Genomic DNA, 19,841 nt, shown 5'->3' with positions numbered 1-19,841 from the left:
CTCAAAGAAAAAAAAAAAAAAAAAAGATCAAACCAAAGCTATAAAAAGGGAAAGAGAGAATTTGTGATGGGGAACTCAAAAAATGTAACACTAAAATGTATCAATTGAAAGTAGAGATATTAAAAAAACATAAAAATTTGTCAAATTAAAGTAGAGTTGCAAGAAAGAATCAAAAATCTAAAGAGAGAGATAGCATAATCACCTCTTTTTTTGGGAGAAAATATGAGAGAATAGTAAATTTATAGAATAAAATATAATGAGAATAATATTCAAAATGAAAGGTAAGAGTTATAAACACCAAATTATCCAAGTCATGCTATGTAATAGAATCATATTATATCATTATAGAGTCATGTTAACATGTGCCCTTAGGGTAACTGTTAATAAACCATTTTAGGAAATTTTTGATTTCACTTTCATGGAAAATATAAAAAATCGTAAAAAAAATTAATTGCTTTTTTCTTTTCTTATAAAAATTTTAAATTTTTTTTAAACCAATGTTTTTAGGGCATCCATTAATTTTTCCCATCATTATATATCATATTTTTAATAATATAGAATCACATCTAACAATCAAAGGAAAAAAAATAACAGTTTTATTTATTTTTAGTTTATACTCACCATAAAAAAATAAAAATAAAAAATCATATTCCACTATTGTATTCATTTTCATATGCTAATGTAGTATTCACGGCCAAGTTGAAGGGTCCAATTCTGCTCCCGCTTAAAGAACCATATGTCATTTTCATCAACTTTAAGAGATAGAGATAATAATAATTAAGATAACAACTTTATTTAGTTTTAGTTTATACTCACCTGAATTGGATTGAATTGGGCTTGAATGGATTGAAGTGGACTAAACTAGATCGTAATGGACTGAAGTGGGAGCTTATTATCTTTATCTTGAAGTTGATAAAAATAATGTATGGTTCTCTAAGTAGAAGCAGAACTGGACCCTTTAACCAGTCCTTAAATACTAGTTAGCATAAAAATATGAATACGGTGGTGAAATAGAATTTTTTTTTTAGTATAAACTAAAAATGAATAAATATAAATAAATAGTGTCTTCACTCAAGTTGTTTGTATTACATGTAATTTCTATTATAAGTTACATTTAGGTTCAAGAATATGTAAAGTTATGGTAGTAAAAAGTGATGGTCCTTTCAGAATCATTAAGTTTCAATTAGTTTTGAGAATATGTAAAGGCATAATACATTATTGCATACATTAATATATATATATATATATATATTTATATTAAAAAGGATAGAAAGAAAATTATGATATGCCTGGTGATATAGCTATATATATAAATATACATTCTTATCAAGTCCTATTTTTCAAAAAATTTGATGATGTAGCACAAAATGTAATGACTTATAATGTATTTCTTTAATTAATTAACATATCCTTTCATAAACTTTATTGGGGTTAGGCTTTCTGTCAGCCATGTCTTCTATGCCTTGTAAAAAGAGGAGTCTTGTATAGCGGACATGAGTATGCGACAAAAGAATCCTTGTACTGTTTATAGAAAAGCTCATTTTAATTATTTATTTAAAATTATAAATAATAATATGTTTTTTAGCTAGTATTTGTTGAGAATTCCAGTTTTCTTTTCTATAGTGTTCTCTTTAGGATTGTGACATTGTCCATAGAGGGTAGCTCAATTGGTTGGCCACCCCCCCCCCTCTCTTCTTTCGTGGTTAAGGTCATGTATTTGGGGTTTACTAGGCAAGGTTGGGTACACTTAGTGGCCCTGCCTTAAAGAGGTTTCTCGTCATTAGAAAAAAAGGATCTCTGTTGATGTGCTGTGCAAAAGCGACAAAAAGCAGAACATGTCTACTTTAAGGAAAAAAAAAAAAAAAGGCCTTTGCTTCAAGAATATAAACTCGAACCCACGAGGGTTCCTTGAGTCCATAATGAGAGAAAGTTTGGAATCCACCCGAAAATAGAGAGAAAAAAGTTTGAATTTTTATTAATTAAATAATTTAAATAAAAACAAAAACGTTTACAGACTTGGAGACTTATTTAAAGGCTCTATAAAACTTAACAACAAGAAAATATATTCTAAAATAAATCCTAATTAATACCTAAACATAATAGGAGCCTAATTTGGTTTTAAAAGCACCTAAGAGTAAAGAAATAATAACCCTAAACTTAAAATAACAAAAATTACATAAAAATACCAAAATTAATGAATTACAAAAAATAAATTATAGATTCTAAAATCTTCCACTCCAAATAAACAAATACTTTGAATGGTTTAGTAACTTAATATGATTTTGAAACTTGTATCCTTCATATAGTGTAGCATAAAATTTCTTCTCCTTTGCCTTCAATTTATTTGCAACATCAATCAACAAAAAGTTAATGATAAAATCAAAATTTTCTACTCCAAGAAAATCAACCGATTGTGTAGTCATCTTTAGCCAATCAACCGAAACCTAGGCACTATGGGTTATGGACTCATCCTCATATTTGACCTCAATTGAATCTTCCACAATATTCTCAATAATTACCATCTTTTGATTTTCACCATTATTCACAATCAACTCAATTTTCTTTTCTTTGACATCTTCATCAAACTTTTGAAAAGTTATATTTTCAACATTCAATTCAGCAAATTGTTGCAAGTTTTGATCTTTTTCATTCACTTCAAAATTTTCTTTAAAAATTGGCTGCATCTTGTCAACCCTCAAACCCTTTTCTTTACTTGACACATGGATTTGGATGTGATAATATTGGTTTTGTGGTTGACCTTTCATGTTTTCAACATATTCCTTTTCATATGAATATACAGATCTATAATTAACACTTGTATAATCTAGTATATTATAATAATCTTGCGGAAACCATAAATCAACTAACATCTTTTTCATTCTTTTCCTAAAGTGAAATGGATGCTTACCTCGACACTTTTTATCGATTTGAATGTCTTACCACAATTCCTCTACTTTATCGTTCAATATATTAAATGCAAGCTCTACTCTTTTTTCATCACAAATCTTCCAAAAGTTAAAACATTCTTCCAAATCAAGAAGCCAATCAATAAATTCCAACTTGCTCATCATCCCATCAAAGAATGAAATATTCTTGTATTTAGGAGTGTGTTTTTGAGTATATCGATTGGAGTTGCCATGGGATTATTTCCTAGCGAGAGGGGTAGCAACTGCTGGCTGTAGTTTGCATAATACTTGTTGGGCATCTTGCTGAAGTTGAATGAATTCCTTTCTAAGAACTTATGCTTTAACATTTCGGTTACTAGAATTGCTGCTGTCATGTTTAGTAGCCATCAGACCAGGGTAAGGACCAGACTTTGATACCAATTGATGCAGGGTGCGGAAGTGACATTTCTTGAGTCCACAAGGAGAGAAAGTCTAGAATCCACTAGAAAATGGAGAAAACAAAGTCTGAACTTTTATTGATTGAATAATTGTTAAAAAACATGTTTATAGACTTGGAGGCCAATTTAAAGGCTTTGTAAAACTTAACAGGCAAGAAAATATAACCTCAAAATAAATCCTAATTAATACTGAAACATAATAAGAACCTAATTTGACCTAAAAAGCATTAAAAACACCTACAAATAAGGAAATAATAACCCCAAACCTAAAATAACGAAAATTACATTAAAAAAAAACCAAAATTAATGAATTACAAAAATTAGTAGATTTTTTCTTACATCACCTATAGGATTGTTGGATTGCATCCGACATTTTGGCTTAGAAATCAAAAAGAAAATAGAGAAAAATTAGATGTCCCTCTATTGTAGTGTAATCTTTAATCTTTAATAAGCATTGAGGAAATTTTTTTCATTGTCCACTCATTAGTTGGTTGTAATGTTGTTTTGACACGCAGATTATAATCTTAAGCAAAGTCATTTCCTATATTTCTTATACAAAAGCCTGCCAAACCACATGTAACACAAGGCCTTAATTTACATTTAAGGAACATCTTACAGAAGGTTAACTGTAATACAGTGTTCTGGAGTTCTTGGTTGATCTTTATGGATCAGCGGTCATACTCAATGGTCTAGTTCCTACCCAACTATGGCTAGTAACAGAGTGCTGAATTTTAGTAACCATGGATGACAGTTTGTATATTTCCCATTCATTAAATCATCAGATTTTTTGAATTTTTATAATCTGAGAGTTTAGAAATTATTGGCAACAATATGCATGCCACAGAATAACATTGCAAAATCATCTGATACTTAATGTATGTAGAACCTTTAACATGAAGATGAATTTTTGAATCGGCTGTCTTTTCTAATAGGTTACTGCAGCATTGAGAACGGCAGGTCTAGAATCATCAAATCTTATCGTTGGAATTGATTTCACTAAAAGCAATGAATGGACAGGTTTGTGGAAGTAGATATACACACTCTACAATTTCATTCATTATCGTATGAGTTATTCGTGGGGCAGAAATTGAGGTCCCCTGGTTAATATTTGTCTTTACAAGACCCTGGGGTTTAATCTGACTTAATTTGAAAAAAAAAAAAGATTATGTTCCTTGTTATCTTCTTGAATAGTTTTTTTCTCAACCTTAAGGGATATGCATTATTAGACTTGACGCTAGATAGTTTTGGTGTAGAAGGTATTTTAGTGAAGGTCACTGCATCTCTAGCAGGCCCTCTGTAACATGTAATCAGTTGTTTGTCCCTCCTCCCTGTACTTTATTAACATGCGTTTTCTACTTATGATGCCACTGCCTGTCCAGTCTGGGTATAATGCAATGATCACATAGTCAAGAATCTAAAGTGGAGCAATGCATCAGTTTTGTCTGTGGTATTATTTATTTGTCAAAATGGTTTGCATTTGGTTGTGTATCTGGGAAGCCAATGCATCGTTTTTGTTATTGAAGGCAAAACCTCATTCAACAACCGAAGCCTGCATGCCATTGGAGATACACCTAATCCATATGAGAAGGCAATCTCTATCATTGGGAAGACTTTATCCCCTTTCGATGAAGACAACTTAATTCCTTGTTTTGGTTTTGGTGACGGTATGTCTAGACCCTAAAGTTGAATATCTGGGCAAGTTTCTCTCATTTTTTCATATAATCACTGGATCTGTTTTCTGTTATAGCGACAACTCATGATCAGGAAGTGTTTAGTTTTCACAATGATCATACACCTTGCCATGGTTTTGAAGAAGTTTTGTCCTGCTACAAAAAAATAGTTCCTAACTTGCGACTTGCAGGTTGGTTTTTTATTCCCTTTTGTTGAAATCTGGTATTTTCACTAATTGGCAATTACTTTCCACTACCAAAACCATGGACTTTTCTTGTTTCACATCATTCTATAATATTTTGCTTTTTCTCAAAAGTTGTGGCTTTTCATTGATTTGTGTAATTGTGTTTAAGGGCCAACTTCTTATGCTCCGGTAGTTGAGGCTGCAATTGACATTGTAGAGAAAAGTGGTGGACAGTACCATGTACTGGTTCTCATTGCTGATGGCCAGGTTAAATTCAAAGTCATCTTTCAAAATCTCTTGAACTGACAGTGTTGCACGCACACAATCTTTCTTATTTCAAGCAATGTCTTCTATTGTGAAGGTTACAAGAAGCGTCAATACAAGTGAGAAAGAACTAAGTCCACAAGAAGAGCAAACAATCAAATCAATTGTCAATGCGAGGTGACCTTGCAGATTAATGATATAAATTTCTCCTTTTAGGCCTCTGTTAAATCAACCCCCACCCACCCGCGCCTTTTGATCTTATAATTTATCTTTAATTTTCAATAATTACATTATGAGCTATTTTGCTATCCATTTTCTGTGTCATTCTTTAAAAAGCTAGAGTAGGCTTTCTTCTGTTCAATAATAAGAAAAAAAATACTGGAGATTGTTGTCAATGAAAAAAATTACTGGATGATGAATTCAAATCCATAAGGGAAAAAAAATGAACACACTGATAGTGGTGCCATTAGATATGGTATGAATCTGTTGTAATGCTTAATTTTTCTGTTTGACAATTGGTTATTCTGAAGAATGTATGACAAATAAGGTACATGTGCAGCAGTTTAGTGTTGGTCATTTTAGTTTGTAGGTTGTGATGGGCAAGGTCTGTTCAATAGTTTATGTGCCTCACTGACTGATAAATTTTTTTACTGACAAGAAAGAAGAAAAGAGGATTTTTTTTTTTTTTTGCCTTGTAGAACCACCATGTTTCTGCCTTGTGGGTTATTACTGTTATCAACTGTTTACAAAACATGTTTGACATCACTCTCAACGCAAGTCCTAAGATTAAGATTAAAAACTTTGCTATGTATAGATTTCGTCTCCTTTATTTTCAGTAACTGTTGTGCAATAATTTACAAGGACTGAGAAATAAGTGAATATGGTGGAGCCACTGACGTCAAGGTGTCAACAAACAGACATTAAAGAAAATTGCTAAAGTAAAAGCAGTAGTGTTGAATTAAACAAATTTACCTTTAAATTTTAACTTCCAGTTCATATCCACTCTCAATTGTTCTTGTCGGAGTTGGTGATGGACCCTGGGAAGACATGAAGAACTTTGATGACAAGATCCCTGCACGTGAATTTGATAATTTTCAGGTATCGCAGTACTAGCACACAATTAGCTTTGAATGCCATATAAGTTCTCTGTATCGTTCCATATAAGTTGAATATAATTCAACATGCATTGACTTTTAATATATGTCTTCTTTGTTTGTAGTTTGTTAACTTCACTGCAATTATGTCTAAAAATGTATCGCCCTCAGAGAAAGAAACAGCTTTTGCTCTAGCTGCCCTAATGGAGATCCCCATCCAGTACCAAGCAGCAAGGGAACTTGGCATACTTGGGTAGGATTGCTTATCCATCTTTTTCATTTTATAGTTTTCTAATATTTGGTGAAAACTTGATGGTACTTATCTGAGATTAGAGCTTTGCTGCACAATGGAGGTAATTGGACAACCAATAATTTATGAATAAAACTTAAAAAAGTATTTAAGTTCCCGTTTATATTCTACATTCGCATTAGCCAAGAAGTCATATAGATGAATTTAATTATTTTTGGAAAAGAGATAAAACTGTTTGTATTGCATTGACCAATGCATGTATGTGGAAGAATTTAATTGAAAAACTTAAATAACACCATTAAAGTAACTATATTTAAGTTTTGCCAATAATTTAAACGAGGATTTAAGATATAGTCTAAGATGCGCAAGTACGGGTATGGGTATGATATGGGATATGGCAATTCTTGAAAAAATTGGATACCATATAATGGGTATATGTGAATTATTTACTTATTAAATATATTTTATTTATATATATTTTAAATATATTGTTAAGCATTTATTTTTTCTAAATTATTAAGCATATATTAATTTAAAAACAATAATGAATAATAAAGTAAATCAATAGCCATTAAATGTTGTTTAAAATACAGACCAAGCTCTAAAAGAGTAAATAAAAGACAACTAGATAATTTTATACCAAAAAAAAAAAAAAAGACCACTAGATAATTGTCCAATATTGAAATGATTAAAAAAAAAATAATATAAATAAAAATTCTTACAAGTTTGAGTTATCTCTCACTATCAAGGGGGTTGGGTTACAACAGTATGCAAGCAGTATCACGAGCGTGTTGGTACTTTTTCTTAAAAAAAAAAAAAAACTGAGTACGTATCTTAGAAGTATCTATTATGATATGTATCAGAAACAAGTACTTGAGCAGAAATGGGGTATCTTTGCATCCTAGCTTATAGTATCAATTGTAGATAAAACATAAATGTGATGTGATTGAACTTAAACTAGCTTGTGAATGCTTTCTAATCTGCATTTTCTCTATTGGACAAAAGACGTGCGACAGGAAGAGCAAAGAAAATTGTTCCACGCCCTCCTCCAGTTCCGTACAGTCGTCCTCAAATGCCAACTCCTCAGCCAAGCAGCCTTCCATCAACGGAGGCAGATGAACGAAACCAGGCGGTATAATTATAGTGTGTTTTGCATTAAACATGAGCATATTGCCTGTTTATATATCATTGCAATGAACATGGCCAGACTAGGTGGCCAAAAAATCATGAAATGATTAGAAATAAGACTGAACAAAATGCTTGGTTTGCTGCCCCAGTCAAATCCTGCTCACTTTTCAAACATTTGGAGTCACTAATTCCGTACAATTTCTATGTGACAAATGGTATGATGGTCTACAATAAGTCTCATGATAAAAAAAAAAAAAAAGAAAAAGGAAAAAGAAAAAGAAAAATTTATATCAGGTGGCATGTTGTGTTTGGTGTATAGTAACAAAGGTGTCAGTATTGGGCACACAATAAAATGTTAACTTAATGCAAGGTCTCTTATAGTGTAAATTATTTTTCTGGTCCATAAAGCAGGCTTAGGAGATACTTTCTCGTCTTACAGGGTCATGTTAACTTGTTGAATCTTGTTTCTGGTCTGCACGAGTATTGCTTTGCTTACTGGATTTTTTCAGTTTGGGAACACTTATTTATTTTCTACCCAATTTGCATACAGGTTTGCCCTATTTGTTTAACGAATGCAAAGGACTTGGCCTTTGGCTGTGGGCACCTGGTGAGCTAAACTCATTGATATTTTCATATTTTGCCTTTGTCCTCTCCGTCGTTTAGGTGGTATTGTAATTATTTTGAGTAAATTATTTCATTGCAGACTTGTCAGGACTGTGGAGCTAGATTGAGTAACTGTCCAATATGTCGTCAACCGATCAGAAACCGTCTCAGGGTGTTCACGGGGTGATGGAGAAGAAAGATTGTCTAACTGTCTGATATGCCGTCAACCGATAAAAAATCATCTCCCCCATCCAAACAAAAATCAAGTGTACATTAGACTGCACATATCTAGGCGTTCTATCAAGAAAAACTATTCAATATTTTGGAAGTAGTGTTTCTGTCTTCTGACATAATTTCATTATATGTTAATTAGTAAAATCCACTATTATGTGAGAGGAGAGAGCATTATTTCATGAGTATTGAATAATTTCCCATGTCAGAGCTTGTTTGGATTTGGATTTGGATTTGGGACCCTAGATCCTATCTGTAAAGTTTCTGTTTCATACCTTGATGTGTGGCAGTATCCATTTGTAATGTTAAGTTGTTAACTATGATATTTCATGTTCCTCTTTATCGTTTCCAAGATCCAGCCTTGTGATTATGCAACCAGGATCTTACCCAAGACATACCGTCATTGTCCGGGACATACTATTATCCAAATTTGGGCAGCTATTAACGTTACTAGCCGTAGATGCACGCGATGAGAATTAAGATTTTAATTGACTTCATTGTCGCAGCTGCCCTTTCAACAACATCTGTCAAACCTGTTTACAAATTCCATTCATTTTAAACTCAGATTAAAGGACTAAAAACAAAATTTCAAATTGAATTATATGGTGTAAGTTGTGTGTAATACTGTGACTCTGTATGATTACGATCCCATGATTCAACTTGGTATCCCATACTAGCACTACTTCACAAACAATTCTAATATAATTTTGAACGATTTCTGTTGTGCAAGATAGTGTTGGTGTTGAGAAAAAGGGAGGGCATACGTTGTTGCCGAAAATCGAAAGAAACCTTAAAGAACTCTCTATATCACATCACATGTTTGACCACATAATGATGAAGGCGGCCGGAAAACGAAGCCTAGCAATTTCTAATATTGAAAGAGAAAGTACGATTAACAAACTGAGATCCGAGTCGCTGTTTGTTTTACATATATTGCACGTTGAACCAGAGTTTAATGAAGAACGACACTACACTGTTTCTGTATTAAAAAGGAAAGATCTACTGAGTTAGTGACTCTTATGCATAACGACATCGTTTGGTTAAGTGGGGAGGACACATTTTTTTATTATTTTCTTGACCGTTGCTTTGCTGCCCTCCTTCACACAAACGTCACTACGACAGTGACACTTTCTATCCAAAACACCGCGCATAGAACAATGACACTTTTTCTCCCGCGCATAGGACAATGACACTTTTTCTCCAAAACACCGCGCATAGAACAATGTACTCCCAACATAAAATGAAGGAATGCAGTTTAGAACAATTATGTCTTTCTCTATTTCTATTCCAACTATAATCTGATCTTCTCTGTTTGGACGATGGGATTAAAGGCATCTAAAAACAAGCAGGATTCTGGATTCCACACGAATTGGGATCAAAATTTCGTGAGCATAGGCATTCATGAGTTACAAGATGATGAATTTGACAGGTAATAATATTCACTCACCCTCATTTACCTCTAATCTGTAGGTTCCTGAGAATCTGCTATTGCTGCATAGTTTTAGAAGTTGAGAAACAATCTGTTTCAATGCCGTGTAACAGATTGTTTCTCAACTCCTTGAAACACTCGTTATTCAAACTATTGAAGTAAGTTCTTTTCTTAGCAACTAGCAAGTTATTCAAACATGAAATGTTGATATTTTCAGAACTCATACTAACACAAGCGGAAACACCAGCATAGTAAGAGGAATGGCGCACAGCTACTCTTCCCTTGAGGAGGTTATTTTGCTGCTCCCTCTTTTTTGTCTCTTTTCATTTTAAGTGCTGTGATAAGGATTCTATGTTGACTACTATCATTATCAGTATGCAATGGTTTAATGATAATATATATATATATATATATATATATTTCATTTATTAAATGACTTTAGTTGGATTCCTCTGTTTGATCGTGAGTGAAAAGTGATTTTTTGGGGGGTTGATTTTGTCGATGACCTCAAACTCTGTATTCAAACTGATCATTTGGTTAGAAATTTGTTTTATCTTTGGTTCTTTTATATATATACTCTCCAAAATCAGGTTTTTTTTTTTTTGTTGAGAAAAAAAAAATGATGTTTTCACATGTTTATTCCTACCAGAATGAAGTTTTAAATTTGAAAATTTTACATGATTGTTAGCTAAAGTTCGTTCTAATATGACTATAGACAAACTTGATATAAAGCAAAGACCAAAATACACGGGTGATCCCTAAAGTTTACTTAAAGGTTAAAAAATGAGCACTATTTTAGTCCTCTGTTCACTTCTATTAGCTTTCTTGTGCATATCTAACGGAGCAATGATGTGGCTTTTTTGATGTCATAAAAAATTGTTATTTTATAAATTGAAACCCAATGCTATAACCCGATTGAGAGACAGACCTTACTTTAGTATGCTTGAGGATAATTTTTTCACAATGTCCACTCATTAGTGTAGTTTTGAGATGCAGATTATGATCTTGAGTGAGGTCATCTCCTATATTTCGCATACCAAACCTGTCATACCATATGTAATACGAGGTCTTGATTGACATTAAACATCTTACAGATAGTTAACTGTATCACAGTGGTCTGGAGTTCTTGTTTTTGTTGATTCTTATGGATCAGCACTCATAGGAAACAGTCCAATTATTACCCAAATATGCCCAAAACTATGGCTTGTAGCAGAGTGCTGAAATTTAAGTAACCAATGATGACAGTATGTTTCCTATTCATCAAATCATTTCATTTTGGACTTTCTGGAGTCCGAAACTATGGCAATTTATGGCAAAAATGCGTATGCTGCAGAATAACATTGCAAAATCATCTGATTCTTTTTTTTTTTTCTTTCATGAATTTGAAATTTCAAAGTTTTGAATGGGCTCTCTTTTTAAACAGGTCAGTGCAGCATTGAGTAAAGAAGCTCTAAAAGCATCCAAACTCCTCTTTGGAATTGATTTCACTATAAGCAATGAACGGACAGGTTTGTGGAGTAAATATAATAATCTCTTTTTGTTTATATTCCATTCAATAATGTGTGAGTTATTGATGGAGCAAAATTGGGATCCCCTGTTTACAATTACACCTACAAAACCCTGGGGTGTAATCTGACTTGTACCAAAAACAATTACTATGTTCCTCATTATCTTCTCGAATAGTGTTTTCTCAATTTTAAGGATAATGCATTATAAGACTTGACATTAGATAGTGTCGGTGAAGAAGGCATTCTGTGAAGGTCATTACTTCTCTTACAAGTGTTTATTGGTTTAACAATAATGTGATATCATATATTTTTGAAAATGGTTCGTATTTGATTTGTATCGCCCTGGAAGCCAATGCATCAGTTTTGTTATTACAGGCAATGTCTCATTCAATAACCAGAGCCTGCATGGCATTGGAGATGTACCTAATCCATATGAGAAGGCCATGTCTATCATTGGAACAACTTTAGCCCCTTTCAATGAAGACAACTTAATTACTTGTTTTGGTTTTGGTGATGGTACGTGTAGTCCCCTAAATTTGGATCTCTGGAGAAGTTTCTATTATTTTCTAATATGACCCTGGATTTATTTTCTGTTATAGAGATAACTCATGATGAGGAAGTGTTTAGCTTTCACAGTGATCATTCACCTTGCAACGGTCTTGAAGAAACTTTGTCCTGCTACAGAAAGATAGCTCAAAACGCAAAACTTGCTGGTTGGTTTTCTGTTCCTTTATTTGAAAGTTAACATTTCATTAATTGGAATTTGCTTTTTGTAACCAAACTCATGAACTCTTTTCTGGTATGACATCAGAAAATCCTGTCGATAATATTTGTTGAGATTAACAGCTTTGTTTTTGTGTTTAAGGGCCAACTTCTTATGCTCCTGTAATTAAGGCTGCAAACAACACAGTAGCGAAAAGTGTTGGTCAGTACCATGTATTGGTCATCATATCTGATGGCGAGGTTGACCTCAAAGTCCTCCTTTTTGCTCTCTCTCTCTCTCTCTCAAATTGTTGCATGCACATAATCATTCTTATTTAGAGTAATGTCTTTTATTGTGTAGGTTACAAGAAGCAGCGATACAGGTGATAAAGATCTAAGTCCACAAGAAAAGGAAACACTCAAATTAATTGTCAATGCGAGGTAAAGCCTTGCAGATTGATGGAATTAATTCTTGTTTCAGGCTTTTGTTGACTCTTTACCTCCCCGCCCACCCCCCTCTTAGAGCTATTTTGATATCCATAAGGAAACTCTCTTTAGTATGACATCTCATGACATCTCCATCCTTGGAAGGCCTTTATGTCTCCAATTGAGGAGATTCTTAACAATGCTGGCATATGAAAGGTTGATAAAGTTTCTGACATTATATTGGGCAGAAATTGCTTGCCAAAATTTTGAAAATCCTTTTACTTGAAGTTCTTTGTTATTGAGTGGTTTGGCTCCCCAAAGTCAATCCCAAACATGATTGATTTGCTAGTGGCAGTGAAGAAATTATCCCTAGGGCTTTGTTGTTTTACTTGAGACCATGGAGTATGCACCATTTAGTCTCCATTTTCTTTCATTAACAGAGTCTGGAAATGGGATGCTAAAAAATCTGGCTTAAAATATGTCAGTCTCATGTTTGAGTAATTTTGTTGAATGGGCAAATGCAAATATGAGATAATGTTTTGGCTACCATGTCAAAAGAGATTTAAAAAAATTATGTTTTGTGGAAGGAGAGAAATAAATGCATACCATAATGTACATACTGAATTATTCATCATAAGAAAACATGTACAAACTGATAGGGATACCATTAGAAATGCCAATGATACTGTTGTAAGGCTTAACTTTCTGTTCGACAATTGGCTATTCAGCTACTCCGAATAATGTAGGATAAGAAAGGTATGTGTGAAGCACTATGTTGTTGGTCATTTCAGTTTCTAAGTTGTGATGGGCAAGGTCTGTTGGAGAGTTTGATAGCCCTTTTGGCTGAGTTTTGAATGGTAACTATGCTTCTTTTGATGCTAATAAATTTGATATACTCAGAAAAAAAAAGGGAAACATTTTTTTTTTTGCCTTGCACTATCAATTGTTGGCTATGATTGTTTCGAATGTTTCAAAAACTTGTTCTTATACTCCCAACCTAATATTGTTTGTAGTATATCATTAGAGAAAAATGCTGTACTTTACACTGAAGGAAAGCGTTGAACAAATTAATGAGCTTTCTTGAGTCTTAGCACTAAAAATTTAAAGATTTTGTACTGTATAACTTTCATCTCCTTTATTTTCAGTAAATGTTGTGCAATAATTACAACCGTCTTTTTAATTAAGAAACAAGTGGATCTGGTAGAGAAACTGACATCAAAGTATCAATGATACATTAAAGACAATCGACATACTGAATTATTCATCATAAGAAAATATGTACAAACTGATAGGGATACCATTAGAAATGCCAATGAATCTGTTGTAAGGCTTAACTTTTCTTTTTGAAAATTGGCTATTCAGCTACTCTGAATAATGTAGGTTAAGTTATGCGCGAAGCACTATATTGTTGGTCATTTCAGTCTCTTAAGTTGTGATGGGCAAGGTCTGTTGGAGAGTTTGATAGCCCTTTTGGCTGAGTTTTGAATTGTAACTATGCTTCTTTTGGTGCTAATAAATTTGTTTTACTCACAAAAAAGAGAGGAATTTTTTTTTTCCTTGTACTATGAATTGTGGGCCATTATTGTTTAGAATGTTTCAATAAAAATTTCATATACTCCCATCCTAATATTGTTTGCAGCATTTCAGTAATGAAAAATGTTTTAAAGATTATGTTAATGAGCTTTCCTGAGTCTTAACATTAAAAAATTTAAAGATTATGTACCGTATAGCTTTCATCTCCTTTATTTTCAGTAAATGTTGTACAATAATTCACAACCCTCTTTTTAAATAAGAAACAAGTGGATCTGGTAAAGACACTGACATCAAAGTATTAGTGATATATTAAACACAATTGCTTAAGTAAAAGCAGTGGTGTTGAACTAAAGCAATTGAAAATTTTATTTTATTGTCCAGGTCATATCCACTCTCAATTGTTCTGGTCAGAGTCGGTGATGGACCTTGGGAAGACATGAAGAACTTTGAGCTCCGTGCACGTAAATATCAAAATTTCCAGGTATTGCAGTAGCAGCATACAATTAACTTTGAATGCCATATGTGTTGAATTTAATTCATGCATTGACTTCTAAATAATATATTTTCTTTGTATTTAGATGGTTAACTTCACTGAAATTATGTCTACAAATGCAACATCGGCTGAGAAAGAAATAGCTTTTGCTCGAGCTGCCCTAATGGAGATCCCCTTCCAGTACAAAGCAGCAGTTGAACTTGGTATTCTTGGGTAGGGTTCCTTATCCATGTCAAATTATAATATTCAAGTATTTGGTGAAAAATTTCTGAAATGAGATCTCTGGTGTGCATAATGGAGGTAGCCAATAATTTAAATAAGAGTAAAACCTTAATACTTATAGTCTGCTTCCAAACCCAATTAGTGGATGAAATATAAATGTCATGTAATTGAGTTTGAACTAGTTTGTGAATGCTTTCTAATCTGCATCTACTTTATTGGAAAAAAAGACATGTGACAGGAAGAGCAGAGGAAATCATTCCACGCCCTCCACCAGTTCCTCCAACTTGTGAGACAAGCAACCCCTTGGTATGATCATGATACAGAGTGTGTGTGTGTTGTTTTGTTTTGTGATTTTTAATGAATCAGAATCTTATATCAACGAATCAAGAAGAAGTTACCCCTATAAATGTACATATCACTCTAGAACAGATAAGGGAATGCCTCGTTTACTTCCTATCTACTAGATTGTGTACTTTTTTTCCTCAGTTTTGAAGTGGCCTTGATGAACTGTGGTACTCCTCTGCATTCGAATATTATACAGGGCAGCCACATCCAAAATGATAGTGTGTTTTGCAATGAATTGAGCATGTCACCTGTCTATTTATCATTGCCATGAGTCCATGACACATACACTGAGCTAGGTTGCTAAGGAATTCCATAATAATTATATAAATATTAAATATTTGATTTATCTATACACATTGAACCTTTTGCTTCCGGCAGAGATCAAGGATGTGTATGCTGAAGGGGGTATGTGTTCAAGAGATTAAGACTGATAAAATGGAATCCAATATTGTTCAAAGTATTTGGGAATTCTGGGTACAGCTGGGGAGGTTTTGATAATGTGGGACAAAGGGTTCTGAGGAAGTTACTAGGGACATTCTTGCTGGCGTCCTTGCTAAAAAGTGTTGAAGATGGCTGAGTGAGCGTGTACCAGGGTGTATCACCCAAATGACAATAGTATAAGGAGTCTTACATGGGAGGAGCTAAGGGGTGTGAGAGAGAGGTGGGATGCAGCATGGTGTAATGCAGGTGAATTCAATATCATCAGATACCTGAGAGTGCGAGGTTAAGGTGCAATAGGTTTAGCTTTGAAATGTTTGATTTTTTTTACGTTGTTGGGGAGTTTAATAGGATTGATTTACAACTTGAGGAGGGGTATGTACACATTGTTGGAGGGTGGTAGAAGCTGATGTGATGACTGCTTTTGTCTGGAGTTTTATAGGCATTGTAATATTGATAAATCCCTTAATGATACTTTTATTGCTTTAATCCCTAAGAAGAGCAATGCTGTTAATATTAAAGACTCCTGTCCTAATAGTTTGGTGAAAATTGTATAAATTATTGGGGAAGGTGCTGGCTAATAGGTTGAAAATGGTACTAGATAATCTTATTTCTGAGTTATAAAATGCCTTTGTTGGTGGTAGGTGTTAGAATGCAATTGAAGAATACAATAGAAGGAATTGAAGAATGCAATTGAAGACTGCAAGTGTATAGTTTAGTTTTGGTTTAGTTCTGCTTAAGCTACCTGCAGTTTTAGCTTTTGTTTATATCAGTGTACAGAACAGCATGTCGTTTGTACATAGATTAGTTGATAGATAGATAGTTGCACAATAGTGTCACCTGTCATGTTTGGATTGGCTAGAGAGTTGGTTATTCTGCTTTGTAGTTTCAGCTCCTCTGTTTCTCTTATATGAAGAACAAAGGCAGATATTAATACATACGAAATCATTCACACAAGCACAATGTTCTCTCTTTCTCTTTCTCTGTGATTCCATATCCTCCATTGATGAACCTTCGAGCTTGTATGTGATTTCTACGGTAGGCAAATTCTTGACTTGGTCCTGGTTGCTAACGAATGCTTGGATAGTCATATCAAGAGTTGATTCCTAGCACGATTTGTAAGTTGGATATTGAAAATGCTTATGATCACATTAGTTGTGATGTGTTCATCTATCTGTTGGGGAGAAATGGAAGGGTTGGATTCCTTCTTGTATTTCTGCTGTTCACAGCTTCTTTAATAGTTCATGGAGATTAAGACAAGATGACCAGTTATCCATTTTATTCTTTATATTGGTTATGGAGGTTTTGGGTCTCATTCTTTGTTGAGATTGTTCGCTCTTTTTCCTCAGTTTTGAATTGGCCTTGTTGAACTCTGGTACACCTCTGCATTCAAATATTATACAGGGCAGCCTCCCATCCAATATGATAGTGTGTTTGGCAATGAATTGAGTATGTCACCTGTTTATTTATCATTTCCAGGGTCCTTGACACATACACTGAGCTAGGTTGCTAAGGAATTCCATTATAATTATATAAATATGAAATATTTGATTTATCTATACAGATTGATCCTTGTGCTTCTGGCAGAGATCAAGGTTGTGCATGCTGAAGGGGGTATGTGTTCAAGAGATTAAGATTGATAAAATGGAGTCCAATATTGTTCGAAGTATTTGGGGATGCCATGGGTACAGCTGGGGAGGTTTTGTTAATGAGGGAAAAAGAGTACTGGAGAAAGTTGATAGGGGCATTCTTGCTGGCTTCCTTGCTAAAGTGGGTTGAAGATGACTGATGAGCCTATACCAGGCTGTATAATGACGATAGTATAAGGATTCTTATGTGGGAGGAACTAAATGGTGTGAGAGAGAGGTGGGATGCAGCTTGGTGTAATGCAGGTCAATTCAATGTCATCAGATACATGAGTGAGAGATTAAGGTTCAATCAGTTTAGCTTTGAAGTGTTTGATTTTTCTGACATTGTTGGGGAGTTTAATATGATTGATATGCCACTTGAGGAGGGGTATGTACCCATTATTGGAGGGTGGTTGAAGCTGATGTGATGAATTTTTGTGTGGAGTTTTATAGGTATTGTAAGATTGACAAATCCCTTGATGATACTTTTATTGCTCTAATCCCTAAGAAGAGCAATGCTATTAATATTAAAGATTTTCATCCTATTAGTTTAATGAAAGTGTGTATAATTATTGGTGAAGGTGCTGGCTAATAGGTTGAAAATGGTACTAGATAATCTTATTTCTGAGTGGTAAAATGCCTTTGTTGGTGGTAGGCAAATTCTTGACTTTATCCTAATTGCTAACAAATGCTTGTATAGTAATTGTTGATTCCTAGCATGATTTGTAAGTTAGATATTGAAAAGGCTTATGGTCACATTAGTTGTGATGAGTTCATATATCTGTTGGGGAGGATGGGATCTGGGGAGAATTGGAACGGTTGGATTCGTTCTTGTATTTATGCTATTCACGGCTTCCTTAGTAGTTCATAAAGATTATGACAAGATGACCAGTTATTCATTTTGTTCGTTATATTGGTTATGGAGGTTTTGGGTCTCATTCTTTGTTTGGATTGAAAACTGGGAGAAAATTCTTACTCGTGATAATCTAATCAAGAAGGTATATACCTTAGTTGGGTGGTGTTGTATGTGGCAGTGCAATGGAGAGATGATAGATCATTTGTTGATTCACTATGATGTTTCTTATGGTTTATGGAGTTTGGTGTTTATAACTTTTGGGATTCATTGGGGACTGAAATAGCCATACTTTTGAGAATACAGACAGATCAAGTAATCAACTAGAAGAATTGTTGATTTGCAGTTTGTTTGTTTGTTTGTTTGTTTGTTTTTTTTTTTTTTTTTGAGAAATAGATTTGTACTTTGTTTGATTGGTCTTGACTCTTTGAGTGTGGGGTCTTACAAATTGTAACACCCTCATACACTTCATTTTATTTATACTTTTTTGTGATTATTTTAAGTTATGGAGTTCTCATTATCATGAGCATGAATTAATCTATTTAATAATGAAAGTTTATTACTTGTCATATATATATATATATATATATGAAATTATGCATTATTAGAAATAGGAGTGAACAAATGCTCTACCTGGCTAGCTGCCCAGTCAAAACCCGTTAACATTTCGACCTAGTTTTTACCTTTTGTATGATGGTCTAACCAGCTTGACTTAGGTAGGGGCTCTTATAGTTACAGGGTTAACTTGTCCAAGCTAGTTTTTTGGTCCACATGACATGAGTTTTGCTCACTGCAGTTTTTTGAGATCACTTATTTATTTTCTGCCCAATTTGTTTATAGGTCTGCCCTATTTGTGAAAAGAATCCAAAGGACTGGACCTTCGGCTGTGGGCACGTGGTGAGCTGAACTCATTGATAAATTGAGCTTTTCAACTCTCCCTGATTTACATTTTATTGCAATTATTTTGACTACAGTTATTTCATTGCAGACTTGTAGAGACTGTGGGCCGAGATTTATGAAATGTCCAATGTGCCGTAAAGACATCACAGGAAGTCATATGGTGTACCTCTAGTGACTGCTCCCAGAGAATTGAAAATGTTATTTGGAGTTTGGACTTTGTATGGGAGAGTTCTTTTCTCTCCCCCTCCAATAATACATAGATTACATGCATATCATACTACATACACTACATATTATTAAATGAACATTAGACTGCAAATTGCGTACTGGGCTACTGACTTGGTAGCATGGGATTCAATTCCAGGCCACGCGAGTGTGTGGAAAAACATATAAATTAAGAAAAAACAATATTTACCGATTTGTATCACCAATAAGTGGTGTCTTAAAGACAATTTCTCCATTAAGTTCATTTTTAGTTATTCACAGAATCCCTCAAGATTGCTACTTATATATAGAATCCATGCTTAATTTTATCATGAAAGTAACTTGCCTTGAATCCATTAACAAACTCAATTGAGTGGCGGCAAATATCATTT

At 33.8% G+C, this 19,841-nt stretch overlaps 2 protein-coding genes across 2 annotated transcripts in view; both read left to right on the top strand.

Moving 5' to 3' along the window:
* The window catches only part of LOC115986247 (E3 ubiquitin-protein ligase RGLG4-like), a 12,630-nt gene extending 3,510 nt beyond the window's left edge, over positions 1 to 9,120 (top strand). The window contains exons 2-11 of the mRNA XM_031109094.1: positions 4,276 to 4,360; positions 4,867 to 5,007; positions 5,091 to 5,204; positions 5,368 to 5,465; positions 5,560 to 5,639; positions 6,455 to 6,560; positions 6,682 to 6,809; positions 7,812 to 7,938; positions 8,485 to 8,541; positions 8,638 to 9,120. Of these exons, the coding sequence (XP_030964954.1) occupies positions 4,276 to 4,360; positions 4,867 to 5,007; positions 5,091 to 5,204; positions 5,368 to 5,465; positions 5,560 to 5,639; positions 6,455 to 6,560; positions 6,682 to 6,809; positions 7,812 to 7,938; positions 8,485 to 8,541; positions 8,638 to 8,724 (1,023 nt within the window). The 3' untranslated portion in view covers positions 8,725 to 9,120. The remainder of the gene's footprint in view (positions 1 to 4,275; positions 4,361 to 4,866; positions 5,008 to 5,090; positions 5,205 to 5,367; positions 5,466 to 5,559; positions 5,640 to 6,454; positions 6,561 to 6,681; positions 6,810 to 7,811; positions 7,939 to 8,484; positions 8,542 to 8,637) is intronic.
* Positions 9,121 to 10,425: 1,305 nt separating this feature from the next.
* LOC115984073 (E3 ubiquitin-protein ligase RGLG4-like) lies at positions 10,426 to 15,113 on the top strand. Its single transcript, XM_031106953.1, has 8 exons — positions 10,426 to 10,487; positions 11,621 to 11,705; positions 12,081 to 12,221; positions 12,305 to 12,418; positions 12,571 to 12,668; positions 12,769 to 12,848; positions 14,748 to 14,847; positions 14,945 to 15,113. The coding sequence occupies exons 1-8, from the start codon at positions 10,458 to 10,460 to the stop codon at positions 15,074 to 15,076; spliced, it is 780 nt and encodes a 259-aa protein (XP_030962813.1). The 5' UTR covers positions 10,426 to 10,457; the 3' UTR covers positions 15,077 to 15,113.
* Positions 15,114 to 19,841: the final 4,728 nt, after the last annotated feature.

The sequence above is a fragment of the Quercus lobata genome, chromosome 4 (assembly GCF_001633185.2).
Source record: "Quercus lobata isolate SW786 chromosome 4, ValleyOak3.0 Primary Assembly, whole genome shotgun sequence".
In the NCBI taxonomy this organism is placed as follows: domain Eukaryota; kingdom Viridiplantae; phylum Streptophyta; class Magnoliopsida; order Fagales; family Fagaceae; genus Quercus; species Quercus lobata.
The sequence above is the reverse complement of the archived record's forward strand: the minus strand, read 5'-3'. Positions and strand labels throughout refer to the sequence as shown.

Excerpts from the sequence above, each read along its gene's own strand:
- LOC115984073 (XM_031106953.1), top strand. The coding sequence starts at position 10,458 with ATGGCGCACAGCTACTCTTCCCTTGAGGAG. Across the intron at positions 10,488-11,620 it reads GCTACTCTTCCCTTGAGGAG|GTCAGTGCAGCATTGAGTAA; the intron begins GTTATTTTGCTG and ends CTTTTTAAACAG. Across the intron at positions 12,419-12,570 it reads TCAAAACGCAAAACTTGCTG|GGCCAACTTCTTATGCTCCT; the intron begins GTTGGTTTTCTG and ends TTTGTGTTTAAG.